The 16,421-nt window shown below is 38.2% G+C and overlaps 1 protein-coding gene across 4 annotated transcripts in view; it reads left to right on the top strand.

The window, feature by feature from the left end:
• Positions 1–16,421, top strand: part of pla2r1 (phospholipase A2 receptor 1) — a 44,213-nt gene that overhangs the window by 7,098 nt on the left and 20,694 nt on the right. For 3 of the 4 annotated variants that reach the window (XR_005008107.1, XM_036586115.1, XM_036586113.1), the window contains exons 3-14: positions 73–246; positions 2,473–2,637; positions 2,767–2,880; positions 4,033–4,185; positions 6,414–6,602; positions 6,960–7,117; positions 7,425–7,535; positions 12,764–12,876; positions 12,977–13,146; positions 13,631–13,839; positions 15,691–15,836; positions 16,057–16,174. Coding sequence is in view for 3 of the 4 variants with exons in the window: in XM_036586115.1 (XP_036442008.1) it covers positions 73–246; positions 2,473–2,637; positions 2,767–2,880; positions 4,033–4,185; positions 6,414–6,602; positions 6,960–7,117; positions 7,425–7,535; positions 12,764–12,876; positions 12,977–13,146; positions 13,631–13,839; positions 15,691–15,836; positions 16,057–16,174 (1,820 nt within the window). In the remaining variant the exon portion in view is untranslated. Of the gene's footprint in view, positions 1–72; positions 247–2,472; positions 2,638–2,766; positions 2,881–4,032; positions 4,186–6,413; positions 6,603–6,959; positions 7,118–7,424; positions 7,536–12,763; positions 12,877–12,976; positions 13,147–13,630; positions 13,840–15,690; positions 15,837–16,051; positions 16,175–16,421 lie in introns of all 4 variants that reach the window. The other variant, XM_036586116.1, reaches the window with a different exon arrangement.

Genomic DNA, 16,421 nt, shown 5'->3' with positions numbered 1-16,421 from the left:
GACTAGAAAACAATATCTGCGACTCTGCTGAACAGCTGTATTTTAGTTACATGGGTGTTTCTGTGTTGGCAGACATCCACACTCTGCTGGGGAATGCCCACGGTATGCCCTGTGCCCTGCCCTTCCAGTACAACAGCAAGTGGTACTGGGACTGCACCTCAGAGGGCAGAGAGGACCTGCATCTATGGTGTGCCACCACCAGTCGCTATGACAAGGACGAGAAGTGGGGCTTCTGCCCGACTGCAGGTACACATGTCTGTATACAGATACACACTTCAGTCTAAGCAGATTGTATTCCAAATCTTCACTCCATTAAATTTTAGCTCTTTTTTAAAAAAATATGGACAAATCAGTATTTGATCTTCTATCAAATATCTATAGATGGTGATGTAATTTGCATACCAACTGTATCATTTATTTACAAAATGAAAGAAGATGCCAGTTCCTACTAAAGAACAATTTAGGACACCCAATGCTCTAATAGCTGGTATTTTCCCCCTTTGGCTCAAATAAGCTCAATTAGAGGTTTCATACATTTTTTTCCCACTCGTACATGCAAAGTTCTTTCAGCTGTGTGGTGTTTGAGAAGTTTCTTGCATGCACAGCCACAGTTTCAAATCATCCTACAGCATCTCAATAGGATAAGGTCTGGGCTTTAACTTAGCCTTTCCAGAACTCTCCACTTCTTTCTTTTGAGCCTTTGTTTGGTGGATTTACTGGAATGTTTTGGGTCATTGTCATGTTGCATAGTCCACCTCCGCTTCAGCTTCAGTCTCACATTTTCCTCAAACATCCTCTGATACAAAAAAGAATTCTGAGAGGATTCTGTAATGGAGAACTTGCCAGGTCCTGCTGCAGTAAAGCTGCCTAAAGCCATGATATTTCTACCTCTATGCTTGACAGGTGGTACGAGATTCTTGTGCTCAAATGCTGTGTTTGGTTTACGCTAAACATGTCTTCTGTTACTGTGCCCAAGACATTTAACTTTGGATTCATCAGTCCAAAGCGCATTGTTCCAGAAGTCCTGGTCTTTGTCCAAGGTGTTCACTGGCAAACTTTAGTCTTGCCCTGATGTTTTTTTTTTTTGACAGCAAGGGTTTCCTCCTTGCACACCTCCCATGAAATCAAACCTGCTAGGACGGCCTGACCTGGCCTTGTTGGCAGTTGTGTTAAATGTTCTCCACTTGTAAATTATTTTCCAGGATGGCTGATGTCTAACTGTTTTGAGACTGTTTTGACTTTTTAAAACCCTTCATAGACTCTAACGCATCTACAGCCTTCTTTCTGAAGGCCTTAAGAGCTCTTTGGATCTCGCCATGGCGATACTACTCACTTTAACAATCAAGAGCAAAACAAACTAAATGTCTTTAAATATGACAGGCTCCTCCAGGATCCTCTCTAATGATACTCTAATCACTTGCAGTTGATGTGGTGCGCCTGATTCTAATTGTAGGCACAAGAAAATTACATTTCTATTTATTACATTTTTACAATTTTACAAATTATTTTTTCGAAGACCTTTCTTCAGTTTTATTTGTTCAGTTACATTACCTCTATCTCTCAGTATTGTTGAAATGAAGACGAAATGTCTGTATGTTTAAGTATGTTAGGTTTTCATGGGGTGCCCTCATTTTTTTCACATGACTGTAAGTACCATAATAATATCCCTTATGAAGCCTAGGGATTCGGATGCATATATATATATATATATATATATATATATATATATATATAGTGATCCTACATCCGGAGTGCTACACGTGTCTTTCAGGTATTTCCAAGTATTCAAGTATTTATGTATTTTTATGTAAAGTTGATAATGGTAAATTAGTGATAAATCCTCCACCATGAATGGATTTTTAAAAAGGTTTTAGGCCAAAACCTTATCTCAGAACTTTTGTAAAACAAGGTGTCAGACATCAGACAGCATATTTGTAACAGTTTTAACATTTGTAACAGCAAAACACAAAGTAACTGTTACTGTCTTTTCGGCTTTTTTAGTACAGTGAGGAACAACTTGCAGCAGTTTACTCTCTGAGAAGAGGGAAATTAAATAGCTAATGAGGGAACAGGAAACAATAGAAATACCCATCAGCGGATGTTAAATACATAACTAAACAGAAGAAGAGTTTCCTCTCTGGAAATGGTGTTCTGTCTGTTTAATATTTACAGTTGTAAATGTAATTATTAGAGAAGCAGAAGAAAACATATCAAAATAGGCTATGTCAACTTTTTAAAACATTCTTGGCAAGCATGGGTTCTGTTATATTCCCCGTCATATTCAGGTCCATTAACATTATCAATGCAAACCTAAATATCATTAAAAATGTGATGCTGTGATATATTTGTGATATTACATTTTATCAATACCACCCAACACAAATTGGCAATACTGGATTGTGAATCACTATAACATGAAATGTATTTCGCTGACAGATATTTTGATTGGCTGTGTGTTGTGCTTTTTTTCAGTGTCCGGTTGTGGTCAACTGTGGGAGAGCAGTGCTGACCTGAAGGCCTGTTATCAGTTTAACCTGTACTCTCTCCTCACCTGGAGCCAAGCGCTGACCTCCTGCCAGTCACAGGGAGGCAGCCTGCTCTCCATCACACACGCCGCGGAGCACAGCTACATCAGAGGTGCTCACACATACACACACATACACACACACACACAAAACATAAAGAAAAAACATAAATGTGTCTTGATGGTGCTCATTTATGTGACTAATGGGACGTGTTAAATGACTGTGAGATGTCTATCCACAGAAAGACTTGCAGACATGGGCGTGATGGTCTGGACTGGACTGAACCACCTGGCTGATACAGGGGGGTGGCAGTGGTCAGATGGATCTCCGCTGGCTCTGCTGCAGTACATGCCAGGTTAGAGAGAATGGTATTTCCTTTACCTTAAAATTCTGTAACTATATACAGTCATATGCAAAAGTTTGGGCACCCTTAGCTAAACTACATATTTTGCTGATTGAGTGAAAATAAGAGAACACATCCTCTACAGAGAACACGCACATTTTATTGAACAATTACTGTTTATTTGTTGGATTTAGCATACTGGAAAAAAGAAAAAACAATTGTGAACTGTACAAAATTTAGGGGCGGTTTCTTTTTTTATGTTTTTTTTTTATAGCGTTAAACTTAGCAAATTCATAGAAAGTATGCACCAAAATTTGCAGAAAATGCCATAATTAAGTTTGTTATTTTTACATAGAACATCAACAAAACATGCAATTTGATTGGGTGTTCAATCTTTTGCATACGACTGGGCGTGTATATAGTCGCTGTCATACTGTCATTATAGGTGAAGGAATAAAGTTATTATTTTCTGAGCTTTTTAACTTTTTAACTAAAGTTTATAATTAATGTTTGCTAGCTAGCTAGCATTTTTTAGCAGAGCTAGGCATGTCACAATTATTACATAATCGCAATAATTACAATTATTTTAGATGATCTTGATAATTTGAGGTAATCGCAAATTTTTAAGCTGACTCCAATATTTTGTTTTATACATTACATTTCACGATAATATTAATTTGCAACAAACAAAATGTGAAATAAGTGTGGTGGGTTAAGGCAAATAAACATAAATAAAAGAAAGTCAGTAAATGCATACATTGAGACACATCGTGGGTTTGACAGACACAGCACCAGTGTTAGCTACCTAGTAAACATAGCTAGGTAGCAAGATGTCTAATAAACCAATGCCACTTTTGGCATGTATTGTAATAGATACAACTAATGAACAAGGACAGACAATTAAATCGGTAAAACATATAAACGTGCACTCTATTTGCGCACTTATTATATGACTTGCAATAATAAAATGAACATTGATCACACAATGCACAGACAGAAACGTATCTCTCGCCATGTTTAGGTGTGTATATAATAAATCAGTCTCCTTAGAGGTGACTGTTTGCTGTATAACTGTGTATCTGTATCACTGCACAAGCATCCTAATGCTAATAGGTTCTGTGTTTCCTAATACTTGCCCTCTTTCCTTTTCTGCTCTGTGGTCAGACATACCGTCGACGGCGGTGCAGCAGGGTCAGCTGTGTGGCATGTTTAACTCCGCACTGGGGCGTGGGCACTGGCAGAGTCTGTCCTGTGAGTCTGCTCTGCCATACATCTGTAAGAAGACCCCCAACATCAGCAGGAGAGCTGAGCCACTCGGTAAGAACCCAGATCTTTTGAGCTCAGTTATATCACTGAATTATATTATATTATTATAATATTATATGTTATATCTTTCAACCAAACCATTTGTTTAAGAAAAGCATGGTGTATTTGTACATACATTATTTCTATAAGTGGCAAAATGACGTCAAAACTGTGGGCTGTAAATTCATTTGCGGCAAGAAAAAGCATGCTTTACATTTTGCTATGTTTTTGTTTGAAATTTAAACAAATGGAAAAGAAACGCAGACTCAAACCTGCTCATGCATTATGTATGTGAAACTAATGTAATTAACTTTGTAATTAAATTCAATTAATTTAAATTATATTAATTTTGTAATTAAATACTATAGCAAGATGATGATAACGGTGGCAAAATTATCACCTCTTATCCACTATAGGACAGAACGGTTCTGAGCACGGAGAGTAACCGTTGTAGTGGCATTTCCACACAGAAACTTTACTACAACCTACCCCTAAACGTGACTGACCAGTCGCAACTTAACAACTAGTCATGTGCTCAAGACTGCATTACCAATTAAACCTGAGTAGAAATCACACATAACATACCTGATTAGCTAACTAGTTAGGCTGTTTGGCTATTGAAGGCTTTTAGTTAGTAACTCATTGCATTTAATGTCAAAAGTAGCTAAAATAAATTAACTTAAATCAATCTCATGGAAGTCATATGTAGAAAAACATGCATTATAACAAGCAATAAATATGTGTCTTTTTGTGAATAGGTGGCCTGCTTATGAATAGATCGGAGTGTAGCTAGAATTTTTGAATGAGATGACAGGTTAGACCCAGAGATTTTACTGGGGTCACACGCTGCTTGGACCTAAATAAAATAGCGCTACTTTATTAAAATGACTTAAAAGTGATGCACTGTACATCTGTACCTCTTCACAATTGAATCTATACATTATTTAGACATTAATAAACTATAACATCAGCACAGTTGCTGTGTTTTATTAATTCATGAGGGAATGATGAACACATTTGACTCAAGCGTCACTTTTTTTCAGCGCACAACATTAACTAAAAGTAATGCAAGTAAGTACAATGACCTGTAGATATGCCATAGAAGTTACTGATTTAGGCTGCCCTTGCTACAGTAGAAAGCTAGTCAGACAGCACAGTATAAGGTAACATAATGAACTAAAAGGCTGCTGTTGCTTGAGTGCAAACATATTCCACTTGGCCTTATGTGAATCTAGCCTACAACACACACACACCCATGTATTCAGCTGTGAAAAGTAATTATCATGTCAAATGATTATAGCTGACTATTTTTTGTTAGATAACAGATCTTGCCATCAGATAGCCTACCTCAGAATATTGCTTGCAGAGCAGCACTGCTGAAGGAACACAGCAGCCATTCACTCTCCTGTTTCCTCATCAAGGTAGCCTATTACAGCGAGATGAGCTGATTATTAAATGCAGCATCATCAGACTGTCTCTCTTTCAATGAATGAGGTGGCGAGAAGGACCGTATCTTATGTAGGATGGAACTGGCCACCCCAGCCACCCCTTGGCTACTCCTACACATAATCATAATCACTATCTTATGAAGCTTTACAGTTGTAACTATATCTATAGGCTTTAGCTTCTATCTTTCTATCCTTCTAGTGCCAATAGGCCGCCAAGAGATCATGTTATGTACTGTTCCATACTCAAAGCGATGAGTAGTTGAAATAAACCCAATTTTCATTGGATGTATCTGGCTAACAGATACATACAGCTATGGCATTCGTATAAAATGATGTAACCAGATTATTGGAATGATTAAGCAGACACTCATCTGGAGTGTTGTTTTTGTGAGTTGCAATCTTGCAGGACTGAAGCTGGCCACTGTGTGCTACTTATACATGTAATTAGCCTGTTTAAGTGTTAAAAGTGTATCCTAGCCCAAAATAATTTAATTTGTCTGTGTGGGCGGAGCCTAGAATCCAAAAACGGCAGTGCACCGGCCCTTGTCCTGAGCCTTGATTTTTTTTGAATGTAAGTCCTCTACCATGGTGCATTATTCAACATTCTACTTCCATGGACTTGTCTGGAAGGCTGAAAGGACAGAATATGGTTGTGAAGTTTGCTCAACAGCTGTGGCCCACCTAGAAACTGAATCCATTAACTCTATGCACACAACCACAGAAATTCGCACTGCAGAAATAAAGTAAGTGTTCCATTCTGCCACTCTCTATCTCTCTGTCTCTGTCTCTTAGATAACTGGCAGTACAAGCAGACCGTGTGTCCAGATGGTTGGTTTGACCATAATGGCTTCTGTTACCAGTATGTGCCTGAGAGGAGTAGCTGGGATAACGCCTCCAGTACCTGCAATACACTTGGAGCACAACTGACCTCCATCCATTCCCTCTCAGAGCTGGAGCTGCTGCTAGTGCTAATTGTTAATGGTTTGCCTGCATCCTTCATAAAATGATAAACAGTCCATTAATACATTATTTTAGCTGTTTGCTAACATTGTTGCACCCTAAACACATTTGCTGTCATTTTACAGTAACATAATGTTTTCTTAGGTTATGTTTTGTTGCTTTTTGCTATGAATTCTGGGATATAAATTCCAATCTTAAGAGTTTACTGTAAAATTTACAATGAGATACGGTAAAAAGCAAAAAGCAGACCTGAGGACATTGTTTTCAATTCTACATCAGCACAAAATATGCAAGATTTGAAGATTTGCACATTTGTCGAAGTTTAATGGACTGAAACTGTTCCTTCCTGTGCTGTGTGTGTTTATGTTTATGTTCCAGCCTCTGACCCAAAGGTGTGGATTGGTTTGTCCATTGAGGCTGATTTTCCAGCAGTCGGATGGTCAGATCGCTCACCGGTCACTTTTACATCCTGGCACTGGCAGGAGCCGTCTCGTCACAATGAAGAGAGACGCCTTTGTGTCACTGCCAACAGGAAGGTGAGATGGGTCAGAGGTCAGAAAGAGGGCAGATAAAAATAACAACAATAACAGTGATAATAGAACATTTTACTTAAGTGGGGCTTTTTAGACCACAAGGACGCAGCACTAATAAATACTAAAAACAAAATATAAAAAGAAAAAATCACAAAAAGCCATACGTACTTATACAACAAAGGAAAAAAGAAAATGTGATACATACAAATCACAGAAACAGAGGCTGTGATTAAGAAAGCACACACTGTACATAATTTGGCTAAATGACTCATCTGAATAGAATATTTATCTTTGTATCTGTGTGCGGTAGGATGGTAACTGGCAGCTTGAGGAGTGTGAGAAGAAGCATCCAGCAGTATGTCGGACGTCAGGTCTTGTACCCTTTCACCCAGCAGGAGAGTGGGATGAAGGCTGCCCAGAGGTATCTCACACGCACCGCAAAAATGCTGAATAACATTCATGCTTAAAGTGTTAGTTGTACAAGAAATTAAATTTACACAATATTCCTTATTTTAAATGTGATCGATCTATCAAGACGTGGTTGATATCCAAAGTTTTCTTCTTTAGCTTTGAACTGTAGCTACAAGGCTAATGTAGCTAACAAATAATGAAAGTTTATACTCCACCTGTACTCCACTAATTAGCATCATACACACTGCATGCCTAAATTTGAGGTGGCTGCTGTTACCTTTTAGCGATACAATGTGTTTTAATAAAAATAATGATGAATTTTGTTTATATAGCACATTTGGAAAATTAAAATGCAGCTCAGAGTGCTTTATGAGGAAAAGGCAAACAAAAGCCAGCAAAGAAAAGAAACAAAAAATTACAAATAAATCATTCTAAAAATAATAAAGTAACAATAAAAGATAAAAATGCAGAATAAAATAATGACGATTATATTTCAGAGAAAAATATAAATATTAATTAAAATTAGCAAAATAAAATAAATAAACAAATAATTGTGCATAAAAATGTCAGATGATACAATAAATAAAACTAAAGGAAAGCTGAAGTAACAAAAAACTGACTTTGACCATTTTTATCGATACTGTCTCAGAAACCACACAAACAACGTAAGAGCTTCCATTACTTATTAGCTACATTAGCCTCACAGCTCCTGTACAAAGCTAAAGAATCAAACTTTGTACAACAAACATGCCTTGGCTGATCAACTACACTTGGGTAAGCAGTCATCTCCTTTACAGTCTCTGCCTACTCATTTGCATGATTTTCGTCTACCTATTATCTATAGGTTTTTTGATGTTTTTAAAAGATATTTTTGAAATTTCTTTTTTTCTGTCATTTTCTTCTGTTCAGTTCTAGTTGGGCAGGATCAAGTTTGGCACCAGTACCAATCAGGGTTAGCAATACGTATTTGTATATTCCTCTCCATCACAGTTCTCTCACTGCCGCAAGTCTCAACCAATACTCCCGGCGCTTGTTATGTAGGTTTACTACACCAATGTTTGTAGCTTATCTCTTTGCGTTAGCCGCCTGTGGCAGAATCCTATTTAACTTCTTTTGCAATAGCTAGCGGCCCATACACTGTAGGAATAAAATGATATGTTAGCTTAGTATTATGTTACTCCACCCCCCCCCCACCCCCACCCCACCCAACCCAACCCAGCCAATTAACTAGCTAGCCATAGGTTATGGATATAATGTTAGTGCAGAGCAATAAAATATTGTACACTATATGTCCGTGAACTACCTGTCATAAGATGAAAGCCTGAGTTCTGGAACATTAGCTGAAAAATGTAGATCTCTAAAATTACCATTAGACAACTCGATCTCCATTTTGCATTATTTACTTATCATTTCAGAGAGGAGTGGTCTTTATTCTTTGGGGGGACGGTTTCGTCCTTCAAAAATAAACATGTAGGGCTATATCCTACCAACCACGCCTGCTGTGTGTGCTATCTCCCTTAGTACTGCTGGGGTGTTTATGCTGCCAGGGAGATGCCTCTGTTGATCATTATGTGTTCTGACACGCCCACACAGTGGGCAGCAGCTTGGAATTTTGGAGTATTTATCTAGGATTGAATTGTGTTGATTTATCTATGTTTCTCAAGTTAACTCTTACCCCATGTTAAATCTTGAATATTAAAACAACATTTTCAACATTTGAAGCCATATTGATTAAACTCCTTTAAAGGTCACTTTTGTTTTGAAAGCATAGAGTAAAAAAAGGCACCTAGAAACACACCAAGCACAAAAACAAAACAGTGGCAATGTCAGTGTCAGATTCCTGAAACCTTTTAAACCTGTTCTGTCAATTTGATATTGCAACATAATCAAGTCTCAAACTGAAACCAGTCAAGGTAAAGGTGTAGAAGTTACGTTAGTTGTAATGTCAGATCAGTCACAGTCCCTATATTTGTATAGTGGTTTCTGAATGTCTTAGTTCTGAATGTTGAGCTGTGTGAGACAGACGTACAGTCAGACAGACAGACATATGGTCTGTCTGGGTCAGTGTGTGAACAGGGCGAGGTCAGAGAACAACGGCCTGATTCAGAGACTGACGTGTGTCTGCCTGAGCCTTTATTGAGCAGGAAATTGGCCTTTTGACTCACGCGGCTGGAGAAGGAGAAACTGACATGGCAGCAACATGCCCAGAGAAGAAAGAAGACAGAGGCACACACACACACACACACACACACAAAAGCAATATTCTGTCAGTTGTTCCATTCACGCGCAGGGTCGTGCCCTGGCCCGCTGGCATTTTCCTTTCTACACACAGACACTCTCTCTCTCTCTTTGAAAACCTCAGTATAAAACAGACAGTTATGGTTTAAAAATCTGATTGGCTAAGCCACGTCCAAAGACATTGTGAAATACTAATAAACACACATATGACCGGACATGTCAATAATTCTGTATTTAATGCACCAAGTCATTAAAGCTACACTGTGTAAGGTTTGGGAATTTGGTCGAAATGTGTAATTGCTTGCAGTGTGCGGAAGAACATTTTTTTAACATTGGTTGTGCTTTTGACCACTTCCCGTGCCGTCAAGTTCTGAACCTTTTGCTGTCACTAAGCGAGTGATTTGTCAGCAACTGTGATGGCAGAACAACAAAACAGACTGACACTACCCAGAAATTAACAGAATACAATTCAGCAAACAGGATGAGCTGTGAAATGCTTCACAGACCGGCTTTAACAAAATGAGTTTTAGGTTAATCTGGCAATTTTTGAAAAAGCTGAGCTAACCCTAATATTGCTACAGTTTTATGGCTCTCTCTGTAACGCAAAAGGCTACTTCTTTCTTGGCAGAGTGAACTGCCAGTACTAAAACACATTTGTTAAATGTTTGCAGCTTCGTTTTACATTTTTTCTGTTTTGCAGAACTGTTGTATGTCTATACAAACAATAGAATGCTCGAGGTCACGTGTTAACCTGAGTAACATCACAACTGTGATGATCTGTGACCGAATCACAGCCGTGATGTTATTCAGCATGATCTCGAGGATTCTATTGCTTAATTTAATGACACTCCCCAACCATAGTAAAATTAGTGTAATACTCTGCCCTACATGGCTTATTGCCTTTCTTGAGAAGAGGTGAAAGCAGTAAGTAAATGGTGGCAGATGGCTCTAGAACATTTCGGGCTGGCTCAGGTTACAGGCGGTATGTTAGCAGTGTGTGTGTGTGTTTATGTGTGTATGCAAAGTCTGGAAGATAAGGGTCAATGGAATTAGGGCCAAATGGAGAGCAGTTGTGAAAACAAAGCTGGGCAGTATGATGATGTCTGCCATGACCCTATGCTTTTCCCCGCAACCCTCTAAAGCACAGCCATACATACACACATCACTCACTCCTCAACAACCAGCCGACTCACACCAGATGGACCCAGTCAGGGACCTCCAGGACCCTCTCATGGGCCAATTTAGCGTTTGTTTGTGCATGTGTACCAGAGATTCAAATACATAAGAATATTTTTATCTTTCCTTTTGTGAGTTTGAGCATTTAATACTGAGAAGTCTAGAGTTTTACTGTTGTTTTGCGTTACTATTTAAGTGTAATTACATAACTAAGCACAGTTGGCTACATAATGAATTACATTTTATATAAACAGATTCAAGTCTCCACTTCTGACATCCTTGTGTTTGTTGCAATGAAAAAACATTAAAATCATGACAAAAATGTAAAGAATGTTTTTTCTTTTAGATATTTGCTTTAAGCAACTGTTAGATGTTCAGATTTGACTGATGTTTTAACTGCGACATATTTATTTTACTCTTAAGAGCGTAATCTGTAGACAATGCTGGGCAGCAGTGCCAAAATATATTTTTTTAAATGTAATCATATAGAAAGAAATGTTATATTTCTTTGTAATGCTAATGTAGCAATTTCTACATTTTATAAATATTATATATGTTTATGCATTGGCATTAGCAGATATATGTGTGAAAAATATTAGATATTGGTATCAGCCCACAATTTTCATATCGCTTTTACAATTTCCATCCCTACTTACAAACATAAACGTGGTACTGAAAGTTTAGAATCTGCACTTTATACAGAATTGCTCTCATTTATTGAGCTACATATGAGAAATAGTTCAACTAAGGATGCATTGATCATTAAGTTTTTGTGTCCAATTCCAATTCTGATTTCTTTATAGTCAAACTGGCTGATAAATGTTTTTTTGGCAAATTTTTATTCGCTTTTTTTTAACTCAAAGCTAACACAGTGTGCTAAATAAGCATATAAAACTGGCACATTTCCAGTACTTTGTATTAGCAAATGTTGCACTATTAATAACATTATTTTCTCTTTATCAGGCCAAACTGGCATTTTAAATGAGTCAAGCACAATTATTCTTCAACATTTTGGTATAGGTGTAGCACCGAAATTCAAATACAGCATGAGTGCTTATGTTACCTATGGTATAAAATTGCGGTGCAGATCAGCCAAAATCAAAATAACAAACTTGGTGATTTTCAGTCATGACTTTGAAGCAATTCTGTGCATCCCTAAATTCAACAAAAGAAGATTTGTTTTTTAACAAAGGAAGCATTTCAAAGCATATACACTATGGGGAATCTAGCTGGTTAACTAATCTTGTTTTTATAAGTTACGTCTATCAGACTCACTGCAGGTATAGCAGTGACGGTTGCTTTAAGACTACACAGGAAGCATGACTTTCCCTTAAAATTTCATCAAAACACAGCAATAGGACTTCGTGACAAACTGCCAATACAGGCACTGTAATGTGCCTGACTGACATTAAATAGTCTGACATTTAAGTTTAACAAATTAATATCCAGAATGCCTTGTGTAGTCAAAGCTGTGGTCAAACGTCAAGGCAAAAAAATTGATAATAATTCTAAATAGTTCGAAATATATAATAATGCAGAATTGTTTACCATTTCAAACTTTCTTATTGTTCCATAAAAACACTTTACTATTGAGTAAAATATCCTTTAATATATTTTGGTGTGTAATTCATAATATTTAAATCTATATTTTATGAGTAATTATTATTAAACATAAAATAACATTTTAACATGGCTTCCAAACCTTTAAACAATAATTTACTAGTATTTAATTTTTTTGATATTAGATTATCACCACCTGTGCTTCCCCTGTCTCAGAAAACACCAGCCGCCACTGATATAGTGTAATCGTCTCTTTGCTTGCAGGGGTGGAAGAGGAAAGGACATTTCTGCTATAAGATTGCTGACCAGGAACAGACCTTCAAAGATGCAGCAAGGGGCTATTACTGTAAGGGACCTCTGGCCATCATTGGAGACAGGTACAATACAATGCAGTGTAACCTTTCTCTACACACACACAGGCACCCAGCCGTTATGCTGTAAAGCAGTTTACTGCAGTTCACTACTTCCTTACTGCAGGTTTGAACAGGCATTTCTGAACAGCCTGATCAATGCACAGAACAGGTCAGCGTCACAGTTTTACTGGATCGCTCTGCAGGACCAGAACAAAAGCGGAGAGTACCGCTGGCTGACTCAGAACGGCTCTACAGTACCACTCACCTACACCAACTGGAACCAGCACCAGCCCGGTCAGTACTGAAAACTGCAGCCACATTAACTTTACAGGTCTGGAGTTGCTGCTATTGTTATACTCTACTGCTACATAGGATCAGTAAATATGATGTGTATTTTTCCAGACAGTAAGATAACATGCTGAAAAAAAAATTAACCAGGACGATAATTTGATGCAAACTCTGAAAATATGATGGCAATTATTGTGTTTATGTGAGTTGACATATGCTGACTTTACTTATAAGATTAAATGGAATTAATGGTGTGGCATGATGAAATAAAGGTATATATATATATATATATATATATATACACACACACACACACACACACACACGTATATACACATTTATATGAACTGTGATATGTATATATATATATATATATAAAAGTAGTACCATTATAACAGAATCACATTTATCTGCACCTAGGAGGCTTATAAACGAATGCATGGTGCTTTAATCTCATAAGGAAAAAATGAATTCTTTTTGTTCTCTGCAGCGAGCAGAGGAGGCTGTGTGGCGATGTCGGGTGGACAGTCTCTGGGCCACTGGGAAGTAAAGAACTGTGATTCCCATAAGGCTTTGGCGGTGTGCAAGCAGAGTGTAAGCAGTTACCACGACTCTCTCATGCCCGTGTCCCATGTAGATGTATTCGCACCCTGTAAGGAAGGGTGGGAGAGTCACCCTGGTCTGCTTCACTGCTACAAGGTAAGTTCCTTTGGCTTCTGTGAAAAGAACAGTTCAGTGAAAATACACAACTTTCTGATTACCCCAAATGCATTCAGCCAAGATATGGTTGGTGTTTGTGCTTTGCTTCTTTAGTTTTGCACTGAATTTATGAGGCCAAAGTGGTATGGTACAAACTGCATAACTAAATCATCACACATTTGTTTCAAACCACATAGAGTAGTAATCTCAAATAGACTTATGTAGTGTTATAATGTTATCTGTAAACAACTAAAGTGGAGACCAGGGTTTAAGATGGCTTACTCTTGCTGTAGCTGTGCGACATAATTTTGTTACCAAATAAACAAGTCTTTTGCTAATAAGCTTCAGTTACTTTGTAGATATATTAGCCAGTGCAACACTAAAGAAGCAGACTTTAGATTCCAAGCATGTATTGCAGGGCTTGACATCAAGCTTTTTAAGGATTTGTGTTATGGACAAGTTGGCCTAAATGCACACTTGTCCAAAGGCTTAAATCACCTGTCCAGTTAAACGGTAAGTGTTGCAGTGCTAACCGACAATAGAAGTCAAAGTTAAGTTAAGTAAGTTAAAGGCTCTACGGTAACTAACTAACATTAGCATTTACCAAGTCCTGCTTCTTAACACTACACTCGCTGAGCACTTTATTAGGAAGACGATAGTAATACTGGGTAGGCCCTCTCTTTGCTTTCAAAATAGCCTCAATTCTCTGTGGAACTGATTACACAAGATTTTGGAAATGCTGTGAATCTTCATGCTGTGAATCTTCCGCTCTTCCACATCCCAATGATGTTCTGTTGGATTCAGATCCAGTGACTGGGAAGGCCACTGAGGAACACTGAATCCTTTGTCATGTTCATGAAACTAGTTTTAGATGTCTTTTACTTTGTGACGTGGTGCATTATCGTGTTGGAAGTAGCGATTAGAAGATGGGTAAATTGTGACCATGAAGGGATGCAAACGGTCAGCAACAATACGCAAAACAGGCTGTGGCAGTCAAGCGATGATTGATTGGTATTAATGAGCCTAAAGTGTGCCAAGAAAACATTTCCCACACAATTAAACCAGCTCCACCAGCCTGGACTGTTGACACTTTCAGGTTGGGTCCATGGATTCATGCTGTTGGTGGCAAATTCTGACCCTACAATCTGTGTGCCTCAGCAGAAATTTAGATTTATCAGACAAAGATACATTTATCCAGTCTTCAACTCTCTAGACTTGGTAAGTCCAGTGCTCACTGCAGCGTCAGCTTTCTGTTCTTGGCTGCAGAAATGGAACCTGATGTGGTCTTCTGCTGTTGCAGCCCATTCGCTTCAAGGTTCGATGTGTTGTATATTGAGATTTACCTTGCATATTTACTTCTTCCATAAGCAATTTTCAAGTTAATATCACACATAATCTTGGTCGATTGACCACATTTGGGATCCACCTTTATTCAGGAAACTTTATTGTACTTTATTCGCTTGAAGTTAAGAAGTTGTATCAGCTCCATAGACTCTGTCTTGACTCTGTTAGGATAAGAAAGGGTACAGATATGCACCTTTCCACTGGGAGAGTGAATGCAGGTACACAATTGGTACACTCATTTATGGTACACAATTGTTTACCTTGTTTGTACTTTGGGGGACAAAATCTCCCTGTACAGTACCCTTTCGACTGTGCATGAAAACAGGCCAACACTGAATGTGACAGTACGATCTACTCAATATGATATAATAGGCTTTACAGGCTAGTTAGGTGTTTGCAGGTCTACACACACTATTGAGGTTTACTTTGCTGTTATTTTCTTTGCTTATCTGTTTTTAGCTGCGGAATGGTAATAGTTTGTTGTTTGTTGTTTTTTGGTCTAATCAGGTGTTTCACGATGTGAAGATCCTGATGGGTCGCTCGTGGTCAGAGGCAGAATTTTTCTGCCGAGCTCTTGGCGCGGACCTGGCCAGCTTCCATCACTACGAGGACCAGGCGTTCGTCAAACAGCTCCTCTCTAAGATGTTCGACAGGTTGGCTCACACACCAACACCAGGCTTTTTGATTTCCATCTCCTTTTGATTTGTACTGTTCAGTTAGCCCTGAAGATGCAAAGGGCTGTACAGTGAAATGATACAAAACAGCCTCAGGAGTGCCAAAAATGAAACCTGTGAATTTCTTTGGCTAGGAGATTGCTTCGTGCTTTCACTCTCTCTATCTTTTTTCTTGCTCTATTCTTCTCCTCCAGTACAGAGGGCCGTTGGTTTTGGGTTGGCTTTACCAAGAGAGACCCACAGTCCGCTGGAGCCTGGGAGTGGTCAGATGGCACACCGGTAAAAACAGAGAAAAAGAGAGGGGGAATGAGAGATGGGTAAAAGAATGAATGTGTGTGATACTGTGTTTCCTATCACTGTATAAAAGAAGCATGAAGCTGTGTTTGTTGTTGGATCCACTGTGAGAGGTTCTGAATTCACATCATTGAGAGCTTATGATTGATTTGGTTTTATCAGAGTAACAGTGAAAGTTTCCTGAAGTGTGAAGTATAGTCATATGTTAAATTTGGCTGTCACTGGTCAATTGACATGGTTTAAAAATAAGTTAACAGATCCTTTATGGAA

Source organism: Colossoma macropomum, unplaced genomic scaffold (assembly GCF_904425465.1).
Source record: "Colossoma macropomum unplaced genomic scaffold, Colossoma_macropomum, whole genome shotgun sequence".
Taxonomy (NCBI): domain Eukaryota; kingdom Metazoa; phylum Chordata; class Actinopteri; order Characiformes; family Serrasalmidae; genus Colossoma; species Colossoma macropomum.
The sequence above is the reverse complement of the archived record's forward strand: the minus strand, read 5'-3'. Positions and strand labels throughout refer to the sequence as shown.